The 16,930-nt window shown below is 37.0% G+C and overlaps 1 protein-coding gene across 1 annotated transcript in view; it reads right to left on the reverse strand.

The window, feature by feature from the left end:
- Positions 1-259: 259 nt before the first annotated feature.
- The window catches only part of CDC5L (cell division cycle 5 like), a 52,210-nt gene continuing 35,539 nt past the window's right edge, over positions 260-16,930 (reverse strand). The window contains exons 15-16 of the mRNA XM_014837481.3: positions 5,430-5,642; positions 260-4,470 (exon numbers count right to left, since the gene is read on the reverse strand). Of these exons, the coding sequence (XP_014692967.1) occupies positions 4,366-4,470; positions 5,430-5,642 (318 nt within the window). The 3' untranslated portion in view covers positions 260-4,365. The remainder of the gene's footprint in view (positions 4,471-5,429; positions 5,643-16,930) is intronic.

Below are 16,930 nucleotides of genomic sequence, written 5' to 3' on the forward strand. Positions count from 1 at the left end.
TAAAAATACAACAATTTATCAAGCAAATATAAACAAAAAAGGAAGAGAAATATTCTAATATCAAAGAAAGTAAAATTCAAGGGAAAAAGCACGAACAGGACAAAAAGAGTAACTTTAGACTACTAAGTCTTCTTTATGAATTGTACCCAACAGACACAGGTATTTATATACTAAAGAACAGTATCAAAATATACAAAGCAAAAGTTCTAGACAAACAAGATGAAATTGAGAAAAATAACTATATGAGACTTTAAGATAATACTGTTAGTCTAGATAGTTTATTACCAAAAATAAGAAAATAAGATTTTAATAATATAACGAAAGTGGTTAAATACTACACATTCACCTCTGTCCTATAGAAAGTGAATAAACGTTCATTTAGAACACCCATAGAACACTTTCTTAAAATGCCAGGCCCCAAAACCTCAATAAATTCTAAAAAGGAGAAACTACGTAAGCCATATTTGCTTTCCACAAGGCAACAATCTAAAAATGATTAAAAAAAAAAGAACCACACTGAAATTTTTAAATATTCTTAATTATTGAACCTAAAACTTAAAACAGAATGATAAACTATTTACAAAACAAGACACATCAGCACAGCTGGGAAGTGAGCGTCTTTGAAATGAGACATAACCAAAAGTCTTCAACGTATTCATCTGTACACAAACAAAAATAAAAAATAAGCATCAGACGCAAAAAGTTACAGAGAAAAAAATCTAGAGAAAACAAAGGAAATAAACATAAAATAAGAAAGTAATACATTTTAAAACAAAATCACAATTGATAAATCCAAACACTAGCTTTTTTTGAAGGGAAAAAAGATACCTTTAGCAAGCGTAATGAAGAAAAAATAAAACATGGTAGAATTAAGAAAAGGTAAATTTCTTATAACTTAAAAGTAGCAACTTAATAGAAATGAGATTTTTTATTCTCTACTAAAATTCTCTAACAAATATGTTAAATTTCAACAAAATGAGAAGTTTTATGGAAAAGTATGAATTACTTAAATTTAGTAGATAATAAACACAAAAGGAGAAATACATTTTAAAACAGAAAATTTAAATTTAAAAACAGATAAGATACTAATAGTTACAGAAGAAACTGACAGTTATATCCCGAAATTATCTCCAAACAGGGCTCTGAACTTCAAAGTTTTATAAGTACAGTCCTTCCATCTTCCATGGAACAAATCACTCCCATACTGTAACGTAACTGCTTAATCACACGAAAATTTATACAGTTATCCTATTCACTTTAGAGAGCTGGCAGAATCCGCATGTCAAAACCTGGGTGATGACAGCCCAAAAGACCAAACTCACTCATGTAATAATGCCATTTCCCTAAATAAAATATTAGCAAATCAAATTCTATAGTGCCAACAGGGCAGTCCCATTTTAGAAGAAAAGCATTCCAGAGGACATCACGTATTTCAAAACTAATTTTCCGAGAAAAATAAATGTAAAAACACGGGCCGCATGGCTGGACAGCCTAAGTCCACAATCACCGTAGTGTATTCTTTTCTTTCGACACCGCTTTTTCTTATCTCGGCCTGGTGAGACATTATACAGGATGGCCAGAGAATGTTTCTAATTATTTCTAATATTTCAAACAGGACTCTCGCTCATGGTGGTGGTTTCTTTTGGCTCTTTATCAACTTTAATTTCTGTCCCAAAGTTACTGAGACTTGAACATACTTTCCAACACTGGCTGTTCCATTACCACTCAATGAAGCCTGTGAGAGAACATGATCAACGTGACTGTTGAGAGGCACCAAAATCGCTGTCAGACTGGTGCTGGGGAAGAGCCCTGGGCTTCACTGGGCGCTGAGGAAGGAGGACGGCACATCTGTTTACCGGTTAAAGCCGCACTGCTGTGTGGCAGAATCACCAGCAGTTTACAAATGCACTGAGACTGTCAGTTGTGAAATGATGCCATTATTGAGCATTTTTTAAGCTCTAAGTATGTACATTACTTCAAATTTTGAAAACCATGTGAGTCTTTATTAATATTATTAGATCAACTATTTTAAATCCATATAATTCAAGTCTACATAGGACGCAAGAAAACTGTAAATCTCTTTAAAAAAAATTTTTTTAGTTAATCTATGATCCCAGGAGTTCAAAGATGGTTTAATGCTGGAAAACCTACTAACATGTCATCAAGGAATCAAATGAAAAAGAAAAAAACTAAATGATCATCTTCACAGATATCCAAAAAGTATATGTGACAAAATTTCAGAGCCATTCCCAATTCAAATTCTTGAAAAACTAAAAATAGGTATTTCTAGATATCCTTTCTAAATAAAGAATATCTGACTCAAAACAGCCAACCTAAAGGTAAACACTGGACATTCACGTTACAATCGGAAACAAAACATGAGTGTCCACTATCATCACCATTTACCATTTTCCTCAACATTTCCACCAACAAAACATGCAGCAAAAATAAAACTATTACAAGAAACATTATCATTATTCATAGATGATAAAGTATTTCCTAGAAAACCCATACAAAATTACCGGAAAAAGTACTAGAATTAAGTGACTAGATACCAGGAAAGTATACATTTATGATCTGGTGAGACTACAGAATTATTGCAGCTCCAATCTTTCCACCTGTCTCCATCAAGACTGCCTCTATCCTAGTTTGACTCGATTTTATTTTTGCCTAGATTACTGAATCAGGCTCCCAAATTAACTCAGCCTGGTGAGACATCATACAGGATGGCCACAGGATGTTTCTAAAACAACTCTGATCATGTCATTCCTTTGCTTACAATCTTTTCACAGCCTCCCATCACAGGATAAGATTCAAATTCCTTACCACAGCCTTACATGGCCCTGTACAACCAGGCCTTATACAAATGCCATTCTTGACACTCTAGCCACACTGTCTTCCTTTCTGTTTCTCAAACACACCAAAGGGGCTTTGTGCTAGTTACTCACTCTGCCGACATGGCTCTTCCCTTGAATCTCCCAAGGATGGCTCCTTCCAAGACGCCAATCACATCTTATCCTAAATGCTACCTCCTCAGAGAGCTCTTTGATCATCCAACCTAAAGAAGCCACCCAGCCACTCTCTCTCATCACCATATTTTACTTCCTTCCATAGAATCTAAAGTTCATGATCTAATACTTTTCCCTGTATGTTTAGTATCTCCTCCCACTACCGTCACCTCCATGAGAGCAGGAACTTTGTCTTAATAACTGTTAATCACCAAGACTTAGTAAGTGCCTAACACGTAAGAAGAGTCACCCAATAAGCACATGACTTTTACTTGTCTAGCATTCTCAATAGACTGGTAAGCTCCACAAAACAGGAACCATACCTATTTTATTGATTGTTCTATCTCCAGGACTCCAACACTGGGTATATAGTCAATAAAATCTGATAAATGAACCAATGAAGGAAGAAAACCTCTTCTTTCCTTCCTTAGTCTCCAGTAGTCTAAGACTGAGCAATCTTTTGGTGGGTCCAACACATTGTTGGCCCATACTGAACCTGTAGCCAATCAATACTGTCCTGCATGACCTCATACGAATTGCTATAAAGTTAGATCTGCCCACCTTTACCCATTCCCCAAATTCTACACTCGTGTGATTGACTTCAGATAAACACAGAGTTTTAATAAAGTTTGATAGCCTTGTTGAAATTTATCTTTAAAATGCCTGTCAAAAAAATATTTACAAGAAAATAACAGGGCAAGAAAAATTAAATCTTTTGAGTCCTAATCCACAAACTGTCTAAGTAGCTGCGCAGAGAAGAAACCCTCCCTAAAGTTATACTGAAAAAGAAAAATGAGCTATGAAAAACTTAATCTATCTTGTCAGTGTACAGAGAAATGACCGTTCTATGCTAAAACGGTCAAAACTAACAAAGCCACAAAAGGATTGCCTCTTAAGGATTTAAGTTAAGATTCTGGATTGCCATTTTGATTACCCAAGAGTTACTCATTAAATATGACCCAGAGTACATATTTGCTGGTTTGTGGGCACTCTAAGTATCTAATTACTTCAAACAAAGGGCTACATTCTCAATTTTTTATATTTTGTTTTTATTCATGAGTTTACTCACAGGCAGCATTTTAAAATCAGGCTTTTAAAATTAAAGGTCAAACTGAAAAAATTTTGCAAATATGACACTGCTAAAAGAATGATCACCTTAATAATTTAAACCCTAAAATGCCCTATGGAGTTAAAGTCTTTATACACAGAATGTGTAAGATCGATATCACTTAAAATAAACAACTGAAAAACCACAGATCGTGGGCAAATTTGTCAATGAAGATAAACATCAGTTTCAGCCTTCCAGAGTATGAAAACCAGCAATTAATTCATCTTGTGACAGAATATAATCTATGTTTCAGAATTTGGACTTCAAAGTCTCTTTCTCCAGCAGTAAATCAGCATATCTATGCTGAAGTTCCTTTTCTCTTTCCTGTTGTCGCTGAACATCTTCTTTTAGACACTTGAAAAAACAAAAAATATTAAATAATTATTTCATACGTAAGCACACTGAAAATTAAAAATATCTTATGGTACTTTATCATGTTACAAACAGCTTGAGTTAAGTCATGACTCTTAAGAGGTAAGTATTCCCAAAGAGCAACAAAAATAGCAACTACTTCTGCTACAAAACCAGCACAGTCATGCATCACTTAACGACGGGATACATTCTAAGAAATGGGTGGTTAGGGGGATTTTTGTCATTGTGCAAACATCATAGAGTGTACTTAACACAAACCTATATGGGACAGCCAGCTACAAACCTAGGCTACATGGTACTAACCTTATGGGACCACCGTCATATATTCGGTCTGTCGTTGACCAAAACGTCGTTGTGTAGTGCATGACTGCATTGCAGCCATTCTCTGATTTGGTCATGACTACCATCTGATTGTAATCTCTGATGCTATCTCAAATAAACAAGCTATTATTGTCCTGTCAATGCCCATGAATGCACTTAAATAAGCCATGGCTGCTCTTTATCTGCATCACGTACACTCAGCAAATAAAGTTACACCAAATCTAGCCACAGGAATTTGATGCTTTTGAATGACTAGCTATATTCCCAGCATCCTAAGTTACAAAACAAAAAGACATTAGTTTAATGTATCTCTAAGAGCTATATGAATGCGATGCAATTAAGTTTCAGGGGGACAAATCACAAGGGTTATTTATTCTATTTCACAGTAAAGACAGAAAATCAGTAAAGGAAAAGCCTTTGCATCCACAACTGGCCTGGTCCACCCATCTACACAAAGGCCATTCTAGATGAGAAAGCCAAAGACTTTTGGGTCTCACTGAAAAAAGCCAGACAGTATCAACTTCAGAAGACAGCCTGCGCAGAAAGGGAAAAAAAAGGAAAGTCCTGATAATTCTTTGCAGCTCTCTTTCTAAGCAACGCTGCCAGGCAAGAATTGTTACCTCTAGCCTCCGGGGAATAGCAGAGTCTTCATGTTTCTTGAGTTCTTCAAAAGTGCGTAACTCCAGGTAAGCCTGCTCAATTTGGTCCCACAAGTCATTCAACTGTTTCATGAGCCCCATAGCACGAGACTGGTAACCCCCAAGCAAAATTTTCATCTTCTTTTCCATCTTTGCAGCTCTCTTGGCTTCTGTCGTCATGTGACCCCTGTTTATCTAGGGGACAGGAGAGATCACATAAGCACACATGAGAAAAGCAGGCTAAGAAACAAGACTAAAAAGCTTCTACTGGTTCATCCACTGCCTCAAAGCCAAGTACATTCACGTTCCTTAGACTTCAGCTACCGTAACACAAAATGAGGCTTAAGAAGGGTTTGTCCTGGGCTGGCCCCGTGGCCGAGTGGTTAAGTTCGCGCGCTCTGCTGCAGGCAGCCCAGTGTTTCGTTGGTTCGAATCCTGGGCGCGGACATGGCACTGCTCGTCAGACCACGCTGAGGCAGCATCCCACATGCCACAACTAGAAGAACCCACAACGAAGAATACACAACTATGTACCGGGGGGCTTTGGGGAGAAAAAGGAAAAAATAAAACCTTAAAAAAAAAAAAAAAAAAAAAAGAAGGGTTTGTCCTGCACCTGAAGGGTTTTACAGGTTAGTCCTAAATAATCTAGTTATAACATCACCCATGATTCAATCTCAAAGCAGGCTTGAATTTCACGTATGAAATTCTCTACTTCTGAAAATAACTGCTGTCACTAATCTTCACTGACTGTGGGACTGGCGGCGACTCATCTTCACCATCTATATTTCAAAAATGCACTTCTATGTCATACATCTAGCACATTTTTAATAACTGAATAATATCCAATTAATGTACCACAGTTGTGTACAAAACATAACCCCCTCAAACTATAAAATTACGAGATTATTTTTATAACGTTATAATCCAAAATTTGGCATAAATCCCATAAAGAAAAGAGAAGATCACATTTGGCAACAAAAAAAATTTTTAATTTGGAGGAGTAAAGAGACAATATAAAATTAAAGGAAACGACAGTTTTCCTATTAAATACATATATTGAGCACAGCTGGGCTGCCTTCTCAGATCATTCTACAATCAGGGAAAATAATTAAAAATGCATAAACTCACAAAAGAACAGGAGAGGGACAATTAACAGAAAAAAGATTTCAACAAAATTCTGATTCGGCAAGGCAGAGAAAGCCCCAGCTTAGAGGGTCCAAAGAGAGGCGGATGAGAAGGAAGCAGGTGCGTAATGCAGAACCCTATTAGCATAACGCCTTCTGCAGGTGTACATCCTACAGCCTACAATATAATCACTTCACAGTGATCTGCAAATGCTTGTTTTCAACATACAACACTACAATTGTGACGTCAAAGCCTTAGGAATAATTAGTACATCTGTGTTAATTTCTTTGCGTCTGTCTGTTCTTCCTTTCTGCCTTCCTTCAACTCCTTCTCTCTTCCTCCTTCCCTCCCCCAAACGGATTCTATCAAGTGACTTCTATAAGCAATCAAAACTAAGTAGTTTCAGGATAATGTATGCCCAAAGGATACTCTCTAATTCAGAATAATGCAACTGAGGACACTGTGTAACAAGGGAGACAGTATGACAATAGGTAAATACTTTTTTTCTCAGATACTAAATGTAGGAGTGGGGATAAATAAGCAGAAACAGTACCACAGAAAAACATTGTCAAATACGAAATAGTGATATAAAAACTGTACATAGAGTGTTTTAAAATACTTAGAAGCATATAATCACCAAAACAAATATATAACTTTCAAACATCCACTTCAATATATAACATCTGATTCAAAAACAAACATGTCAATCTCAATATTTTATGACTGGAATATATAAGAACATCAAAAAAGAAGGTGTTCCTCAAAAAAGTGCTCCTCAAAATATAAAGTATACTTCTACCGGAAAAGTAGTACTTCATACCTATCCATCTCCAGCTTAGTTTATTAAAAGTGACACAGATCTAAAATTAATTTAAATAAAGCTCTTTTAAAACCATTCATATCTTCAGCATTTTGTAAAAGTTAAGTTTTCTTATTCCTCTCCAATTCATTTAAATAAATGTATGAATAAATAATGTCCTTTATAAAGGAGCCCTTTTCCTCTAACAGATAACAAATCAAGGTAAGTTCCATGGCAGCCATATTTCCTCTAACCGTCAGGAAGTACGAGGGGGAAGTCCGCACAGTATAGTGCGGAGTGAGTCACTCTTTCTACCCAGCTCTGCCACCCAGGTGTTCTGAGTTGACACAAGTTATTTAACCTCTGTGTCTCCATTTCTCCATCAATAAAATGGCAGTCATTGCAAAAAGTTATTATGAAGCTTAAATAAGATAATGTACGTAAAACCCTTAGCTGCCCAGTGACTGGCATAGAGTAAGCAGTCGACAAATGTTAGCTCTGACTACAATTATTTTATAGGTAGTAAGAGTTTAACCATTTTGCTCTCCTAATAGGCCAAGACACTAAGGACAAGGCTTTAAAACCTTCTTTAAAATCCCAACTTCATGGGGCCGGACCCATGGCGGAGTGGTTAAGTTCATGCACTCTGTTTGGGTGTCCCAGGGTTTCACCGGTTCAGATCCCAGGCATGGACATAGTGCCGCTCATAAGGCCATGCTGAGGCAGTGTCCCACAAAGCACAACCAGAAGGACCTACAACTAGAATACACAACTATGCACTGGGGGGCTTCGGGGAGAAGAAGGGGGAAAAAAAAGATTGGCAACAGTTGTTAGCTCAGGTGACAATCTTTAGAAAAGGAAAAAAAAAAATCCCAACTTTAATAAAAAATGGTGCAGACCCCCTCCCTGGAAATAAAGCAAGGAAAATTTGCTGTCCCTTCTTTGAAGCAAGCGGTCACCCCTGACAGTCACCACATCAAGTAACATGTCCTGGAGCATGTCTTTCAAGCCAGTGGTTTTCAACCTCAGCTAAACTTTAGGATTACCTGTAGAGTTTTTAAAATCTACCAGTGCCAGCACCCTAAACCCAGAGACTCTTATTTATTTATTTATTTATTTATTTATTTATTTACTTGTGAGGAAGATTGGCCCTGAGCTAATATCTGTGCCAGTCTTCCTCTACTTTGTTTGTGGGATGCCTCCACAGCATGGCTCATGAGTGGAGCAGGTCCATACCCGGGATCCGAACCCAGGAACCCCAAGCCACGGAAACAGAGCACATGGAACTTGAACCACTCAGCCTTGGGGCCAGCCGCAGAGACCCTTATTTAAATGGTCTCAGATCTTTTTATTTTAAAGCCTCCAGATGATTCTAACAGGCAATCAGGATAGAGAATCCTGCTTCAGCCACCCTTGTTACAGAAGCTAGATGTCAGGTGTTCTCTTAACTAGACCAATACCAAAAGCCTTCATTCCCAATAAGTGAACAACTAAATCCATGAGTTGCATCAAGTTCCCTTACTATAATTCAGCATGTTCTAAGAATATCAAGATTAAATACTTTAATCACATGTGAATTCAAATATACATTCCAAAAACCCTAACAGCACAGAAATTCAAATTAATACACAGAGTGCTTTTTTTAAATTAGTCATACAAATTATCATTTGCATTGGTTAAGATAATTCAATTAGCTATACACTGCACTCCATGGATATTCAATTTCCACTCTGGTGCATCACCATAGTACTTACACTCAGTAAGTGTTTAATTAGTCATCAAGGTACATTTAGTAAAGTACCTTGTATCTGGAAATTACCTCACCTCACACAGTTGAGTCATTTATTATTCCCAAACCACCAAAGATTTTAAAACTGCAAAGTTGCTAGCTTCCATTTAATGTCAACAAATTTATTTAATTTAGCTCAAGCTTTATAAAAGTTTCCTGGCTCAGGGCCAGCCTCGTGGCCAAGTGGTTACAGTTCCACCGCAGTTCACCAGCCAGGGGTTTGCCGGTTCGGATCCCAGGTGCGGACCTACTCCACTCATTAGCCATGCTGTGAAGGCATCCCACATACAAAATAGAGGAAGACTGGTATGGATGTTAGCTCAGGGCTAATCTTTTTCACCAAAAAAAAGAAAGAAAGAAAAGTTTTCTGGCTCAAATATTGTGCTAAAATTCCAAGAAAATATGGAGATAATTATACAAAAAAATTTAAGTCCAGGAAAAAATTATTCAAATAAATATATAAAGATAGTATAAAAGTATAGAGCAGAAATGGAATACAGCTTTTAATATTCAATTTTAGCTTAGTTATCTTCCATGTGCCATCTGATCATTAAAATGGAAAGGAAGATACCTGCATATGCTGTAAATGCTCAACCTATGACTGCAGAATATACTTTAGGAGGAAAAAAACTAACCCATAATGTCTGGCCTTTTTCTAGCCAATAAATCTCAAGCACGAAATACACGTGCATACAGGGGACAGGATTACCTTAAATCAGCCCCAACAACCCTTCTCCACACTCATATACACACGGAAACAACATTAAAGTCCAACAGAGTACAAAACCTTATTGTTTAAAATACAAAGAATCAGGAAGACTCTGATTTAACCAGACTCATATTCCTAAGCCCTTAAAAAACACACACACAATTAAGCATTAGCAACTGCCCTGAAGGACAACTTATTTTGAACAGTATTGGCTTACAGAGCTTGCACTGCATCTTATAGCTGACTTACCAAAAGTTGTCCCAAAAGCTGCTTTCCAAGTCTTTGCATTCATAGCTGATTTACCAAAAGTTCTCAAAAATGTTTTTTCGAATCCTTACCTGCACTTAGAGATACACCTGAAAGTCATCTTAAAACACCTAACAAAGTCAGCAGCAGAGCTGGAATTAAATACCTCACTCACTTGTCAGCAGACAAGCCCCCCAAATGTGGTTCTAGTGGAAGTTTGTGCTTCAACTACACATCAACACAAAATTTCTAATATTCTTAAATAAAGTTCACCCTAAGTATTAGGTATTTAGAGTAGGACAATACTTGATATAATTAAAGCTGACTACATCCAAAATGAAAGAGTAAAATTCAATTCAAAAGAGGAAATAAATGAGAATACATCTACATATAAATGTGTAGGGAGAGCAAGTGACAAATTTCATGCATCGTAATTCTGTTTTATGATGTCTGGAATTTGCTTCAAAATAATGGGGAAAGGAGAATAACAGATGAAACAAGAGTGGCTATGAGTTGATGACTGTCATAGCTGGGTGATACATGAGAACTCATTACACCAGTCTGCTTTCGGGTATATCTGAAAATTCCCATAATAAAAGATTTTCTAAAATTTAAATTTAGTATCTACTCTACAGGTTAATTATTTTAAGACCGTACACCACAAACCATGAAACATCAATAAAATGAAATATAATGGAGACATTAAAATTTTAATATAATTTACAAGTATGTCAACTATTTAAATATACCAAAACATATATAAGAAATGTTAAGTTAAAATCCACAATTACGTAAAATCCATTTACACTAACCAAAATCTGAGCTTTAAGTTTCACTCCTTCTCCTAAAATAGATCCATGTCTCAAATTTCAGACATTCATCAAAATTTATAGAATAAAAGTTTAGCCACCTCGTTGTTTAAGGTGAAGTTACTTTTGATACCTCCTAGTATCAAACCAAGTTTAATCCAATTTAGATAACACTAAGGGTGATAGATACCTAAGACACATGGGAGAGAATTCCCTTTCACTAAAACTTGCTACAGTCATGCGTCCCGTAATGATGGGGACACATGCTGAGAAAGGCGTCATTAAGCGATTCTGTCGTTGTGCAAACATCATATAGAACAGCCTACTATGCATCTACACTATATGGTACTAATCTTATGGGACCACTGCCTATTATGGAGTCCGGTTCACCACTGACAAAACGTTGTTATGTGGTACATGACTGTATTTTCTAGACACACAGTACTCTCATTTAATCTTACATTATGTCAAACTCTCATTTCCATGAGATAAAAAGTATCATCCACCCAAATTTTACAGGTAAAGGAATTTGAGACCCAAAGAAGTTGAGTAATTTGCCCTAGGCAACCCAGCCACTAAGTGATGAGGCTACGCAGTTGTGTCCTATGTGAAAGTCCAAAACATTAGGCCACACCACTAATAAAGCAAATGTCCTGCCTGCCTCAGCCCCTGAAACGCAAACACGCCTGAAGACATTCAAGCTGAGGCACTAAATGGCTTAATGCCACCAGACAGTTTCCTGAAAAACAAATTACTCCAGACACATGCAAACACAAGATCTTAATTAACAGATGGGCCCATCATTCTTTCCCTGATTTGGACATTAACCTGTAAGTACCCACTTATAAGAATTTTATTTGACACTTAAGAAAAACTTTTACTTTCTCCAGCTTTTAATTTTAAATTCCTAATTCTTTTATTCTTAACCAGCTATAAAACTATGGGAAAACAAACATCTCAGAAAAATTTTACAGGGAAAAAAGATTATTTAACAACTTTTTAAGAAGCTGAGCAGGGGCCGGCCCCGTGGCCGAGTGGTTAAGTTCGTGCACTCCACTTCGGCGGCCCAGGGTTTCGCTGGTTTGGATCCTGGGCACGGACATGGCACCGCTCATCAGGGCATGCTGAGGCGGCGTCCCACATGCCACAAATAGAAGGACCCACAACTAAAAATACACAACTATGTACCGGGGGGCTTTGAGAGAAAAAGGAAAAATAAAACCTTTAAAAAAAAAAAAAGAAGCTGAGCAGAATATAACTAGTGCAATTATTTGGAGATTTCACCAAAGCTAATCTTTGCCACAGACTTTGAACGAGAGCAAGTGATCAAGTTTCTTTTTTTTAAATAATACTTATTATACTATTAAATGAACAAAGTAGTATATGATGATCCCAATTTAGTTTTAAATACCTTCCTCCTTTCATTCACAGAGGTATGCATGTTTATATATACATTAATCTTTTTCTATTATATTTAATCTTATATATATATATATATACACACACACACACACACACACACTCCCCCCAAATTTTTAGGTGATTATGTCTGGATGGTAGGCTTTTTTTCTTCATTTTTTAAATTTCTTTTAAAATTTTCTACAAAGTACAGGTATTATTTTTAGAAAAACGCCTACAAATGTTATTTTTTAAACGCATAGAAGAGAAACTGTCTAAAAAAGACTGGCCAGAGACCAATGGAAAACTGATGGTTCCCAGGAGATGAATCAGTGGAACCATAAGTGTTTCCTCGGGTCATTACAAAAGGGGGCTGTATGGGACTTATAAAAGTGTAATTGTTACTTTCAAACTCACTAAGTTTGTTAAGGTTACTAAGCTTAAGTAATTCCAAAATAAACACATTATCCTTGGGTCTCCAATACTGTCTTCAGTTAAAGTCTGTTACAGTGAGGTTCAGAAACATTAAGAGCATCCCTCACTGAAACTCTTGCTTGGGGGCCCAGAACATAACCTTATACCACTGGAAAAACAGGTTTAAGGACACCCAAAATAAACAGAGAGTTGATGGCAGCTCCACTTCCTAGGCCACCATTCAGCAATAAGATCCTATAGTAGTACAGATGTGGTTCAACCACCAAAATGTTTGCAAACAAGAGTCCACGAGTGACTCTCCTGTACTCTCCACACTCCTCACTAGCATTAAGTTTTATTGGTGAACCTTCTCTATACTGATGAGATGCAGGTACAAGTAGGTGATTACTGTCAGCATCTAACCAGACTTAGCAAACATCAGACTGCACCCCTGCAAAGGAAGCTAAGCAGTAAGGCAAAACCTTACTACAAACCTCTCCCAGAAAAGTAACGTACCAATAAAGCCATACCGAGAGCACTTTACATCGGCATAAGTTAGGAAATGAAACACAGAAACTGCACGAAAACAGTCAACAGTATGCTGAGGCATGACAGAAGCACAACGGTGGTACCGAGGAGATCTCTGGTCCAGCTCTAGAGTTCTTGCTAGAAAGAACCAAGAAACCTGTCAGTGCCGTTAAGGGCCATGGCAGAGAGCAGGATGTGAGAGAGACGGCATTCCAAAGTACTGGGAGCAACTTCCCTCCTGCACCCCGTGCCACCCTCTCTCCGTACACACACCCACAAGGGAACATAAGCGTGAACTTGCTGAGACACTACCACATACAGTCCTCCACCCAGAAGTGCCCACCAATCTAATCCTTACCCTAAGTTTTCACTCTTTAAAGCATTAAGGGAATGTTTTCCTGTGTGAAAATATATGACTTTGTAATGAAAATCACTGAGAAAATGGGATCCATTGTGCAGCCAATTTTGCTGAAATATAACCATTCAGTAAAGGCAGGGGTCCTCATAAGAGTTCTGCAAATACACTGAGAAGGATTTTAAATGTGTTATCTGTGTTCTTTAAGTTACTTTATTTCCAAGAAGTCAATGTTACATAATATTTCTTGAGTAAGTTGACTGTGCCAGTAAAATACAGGGAGAAGTATTACTTCTGGACCTAGTTTCCACCTCTAAGGAAAGCCTTTCCATTTTTATAGCTAACATGACAAAATCTACTTTTCAGCCAAACTTCCTCAACACAGCAGTTTAGATACTATTTCAAATACTATTAAATTTAATAGCAGGCCTAAATTCAGACTTCTCATTTCACTTTTGCACCTACTGGAAATTATTTCACTCAAAATAATTATGTCTTCAGACGATTTCCTATTTCCACTTAAAGTGGAAACAAATTAGAACACTTCAAATTCTATTTGCACTTCCCAAATACAGTAATGACTCATTTATCTGGCATCGTCAGAAAATGAGGTTCTGCACACTGAGCATTCTCCAGATAAGTGAAGTCCACAGGAGCAGAGCTGGTCTGCCCCGTTCCTGCTGCATCCCCCAGGCCTAGAACAGGGACTGGCACACAGCAGATGCTCAGTAACACTCACTGAACGTGGGATTAAATAAGTACTAAAGCTCTTTTACTTTTAACCATTTGATGAAAATTTTTCTACAATTATAGCCATCTCTCTTTAAAAAAAAAACCACACATGACACTAAGAAATTAAGCTTTTCTTATTAATTTGGGGATCACTATAAACAGCGATCACTCTAGCTCCTACTACACACCCATAATGCCCTCAGAAGCTCTTAAAACGCACAAGGCTTTCTGCCACCGTATTTAAATGGACTCAACATGTTACCCTTTCTAACTTTTCCTTTTCTGATATTAGCTGTCATTTCTGATTGCTGCTGCCGCCTTATTTTACACACAAATGTCTGGCGAGGTTCTAAAATTAATTCTGCCTCCAAAGCAGAATAAAATACATGGACTTGGTTATAATTCACAAGTCTTTCCCACTTACTTTCGACCTGCGACTACGTTCTGATTCCATTTATTTAACAGACTGCTTGTACCACCTACCACATTCCACATAAAATCTGAGATGGTTCTATTAGTTTTAAATGAGTATCTTAAGGATTTTCATTTAAGTTCTAAGTTTCAAATATTAATCATGAGTACCGGCTCAAAGACTAGCTCCAATATAAACCTCAGGGCACATTTTTTTAATCCATTTAGGAGACACCAACCACGACAAAGCTGGATTTCATCTTGCTTGATACACTGTGATAGGGCCATAACTTAGATTCACTGTTCCCAAGTTCACGGCAGCAAAAATCAAACACACTGGCAGCCGTGGTGTACTGTGCTTGCACAGAAAGGCCTATCTCCCTGAAACTAAGAGTGGAAAGGATAATTCAAGTACAGCATTTAGTTTATATAATTCAACTGGAGTTCCTTCCCCACAACAAACTTTGAATAATGTTTATAATTTAGCAATCAACTGAAATGATGAAAGAATTACCACAATTGAAATAAAATATTTATGTATTTCAAACCAGTAGAATTGCATCTTCAAAAACTAAAATAAGCTAAGACAAACCTAGTTCTGAATTAGGGATGGATACAAATAAAATGAGGGATTTGTTTATTTGGTTTTTTGAGTCTCTTTTCTTCTTTTTAAAGATTTAATGAACTTTCATTTGAAATAAGCATAGTTTACTAAATTAAAGGATTTGATTACGTATTCTTTAAAAGTAACTAGTTGGGTAAACAAAAAAGTAAGTTATCCAGGAGTCAAGAAAAGAAAAATTACTTCAGACTGTTTTATGAATATTCTTCCAAAATCACCAATCCTTCAACAAAAATAGTTCAACGGAAGATTTCAGTTCCTGGTACTGAACTGAACAAAGAGGACCACATGTTTTTAATGGTTGCTCATAAACGACCCAAATAAATCTCCAAAAGAACAGCAGTGGTTCTTTCTGTATTTTTCCCTTCAAAACTCACAAGACCAATTCAACGTAGAAATAAAAATTACTGTACTTTACGGCACCACTCACTTTGTGACACATTTATTTGCTGTCATGAAAGTTAGTGCCTCGACAAAGTAAATGAGATTTAGGGAAAAACTTTTTTTTATATTTCAAACAGCACAAAATGTCCTTCCCATTTGAGGCAGAAAGAGTTTACTCACCTCAAATGAGAAGATTTTCAAACTAAGCGAGAGACCTAAGTATTTCTATATAAATGTTACAAGGAAACTTTCCAAATGGCTTTCCAATCAATTACAGCGCTGACCTTAGATCAGAACCACACTGCTAACTACAGTTATAAGAAAGGAAGCCTACACGACAGAAAATGTAACTTAAAATTTAACCACTGATGTCCTACCTTCTCTAACTGTGATTTAAAACACAGAGCAACAGCACACCCTGCTGGAGGTGAGTCATACAACTGGAGTGACCAGCAGCACGGGACTGCTGAGATTTCACCCAAGATGAGAATTACTTCAGAAAGAAACGCTCATTTCCCCCTAAATGATAAAAGATTAACCACTAGGTGCCTATATATGTAATCTTAAAGGTAAAATTAAGACTTACAATAATTTTAAATTAAAAGATACTGCTTTTTCCTGCTCATTTCCCTAGCTCCACACAGCCCCAATCATCCCAAGTTATTTTACTATTTTTTTTCCCCTAAATAGAAATATTTTCAAATCTGCTTCTTGTAAAGAGAAACCGGTAATCACAGAAGAGGAAACTGAGGCCACTTTCTGCATGTGATTGCCTGAAGCACCCCTTCCTCCTTCCCATCCCATCTTGGCCTCAGAAACAGCCCTGAAGACCACCATTAAGAATCCACAAGGCAGCCTAGTGGCCCATGAACCACAATTTACATGCCACTGGCAAAATGCCTACACAGATTCTGGAATTCAAAAAATGCAGACTCTATTAAGAAACCACATGCCATGAAACTCACATTTAGTACATTTCAACATTTTCATAAACGTGAAAAATCTTGGAAGCCATTGTCTAGATAATCCAGCTTGGCACTCTCTCTGTAACTTGAACTCACAGGAATCACAGGATGAATAAGACGGTACCAAAGTTCTGTAAATGTGCTCTCTTAGCTACAGAAAGGAAGCTCCTTGGTGCTACTGAGATCCCTCCCTAGAG

The sequence above is a fragment of the Equus asinus genome, chromosome 8 (assembly GCF_041296235.1).
Source record: "Equus asinus isolate D_3611 breed Donkey chromosome 8, EquAss-T2T_v2, whole genome shotgun sequence".
Classification (NCBI taxonomy): Eukaryota; Metazoa; Chordata; class Mammalia; order Perissodactyla; family Equidae; genus Equus; species Equus asinus.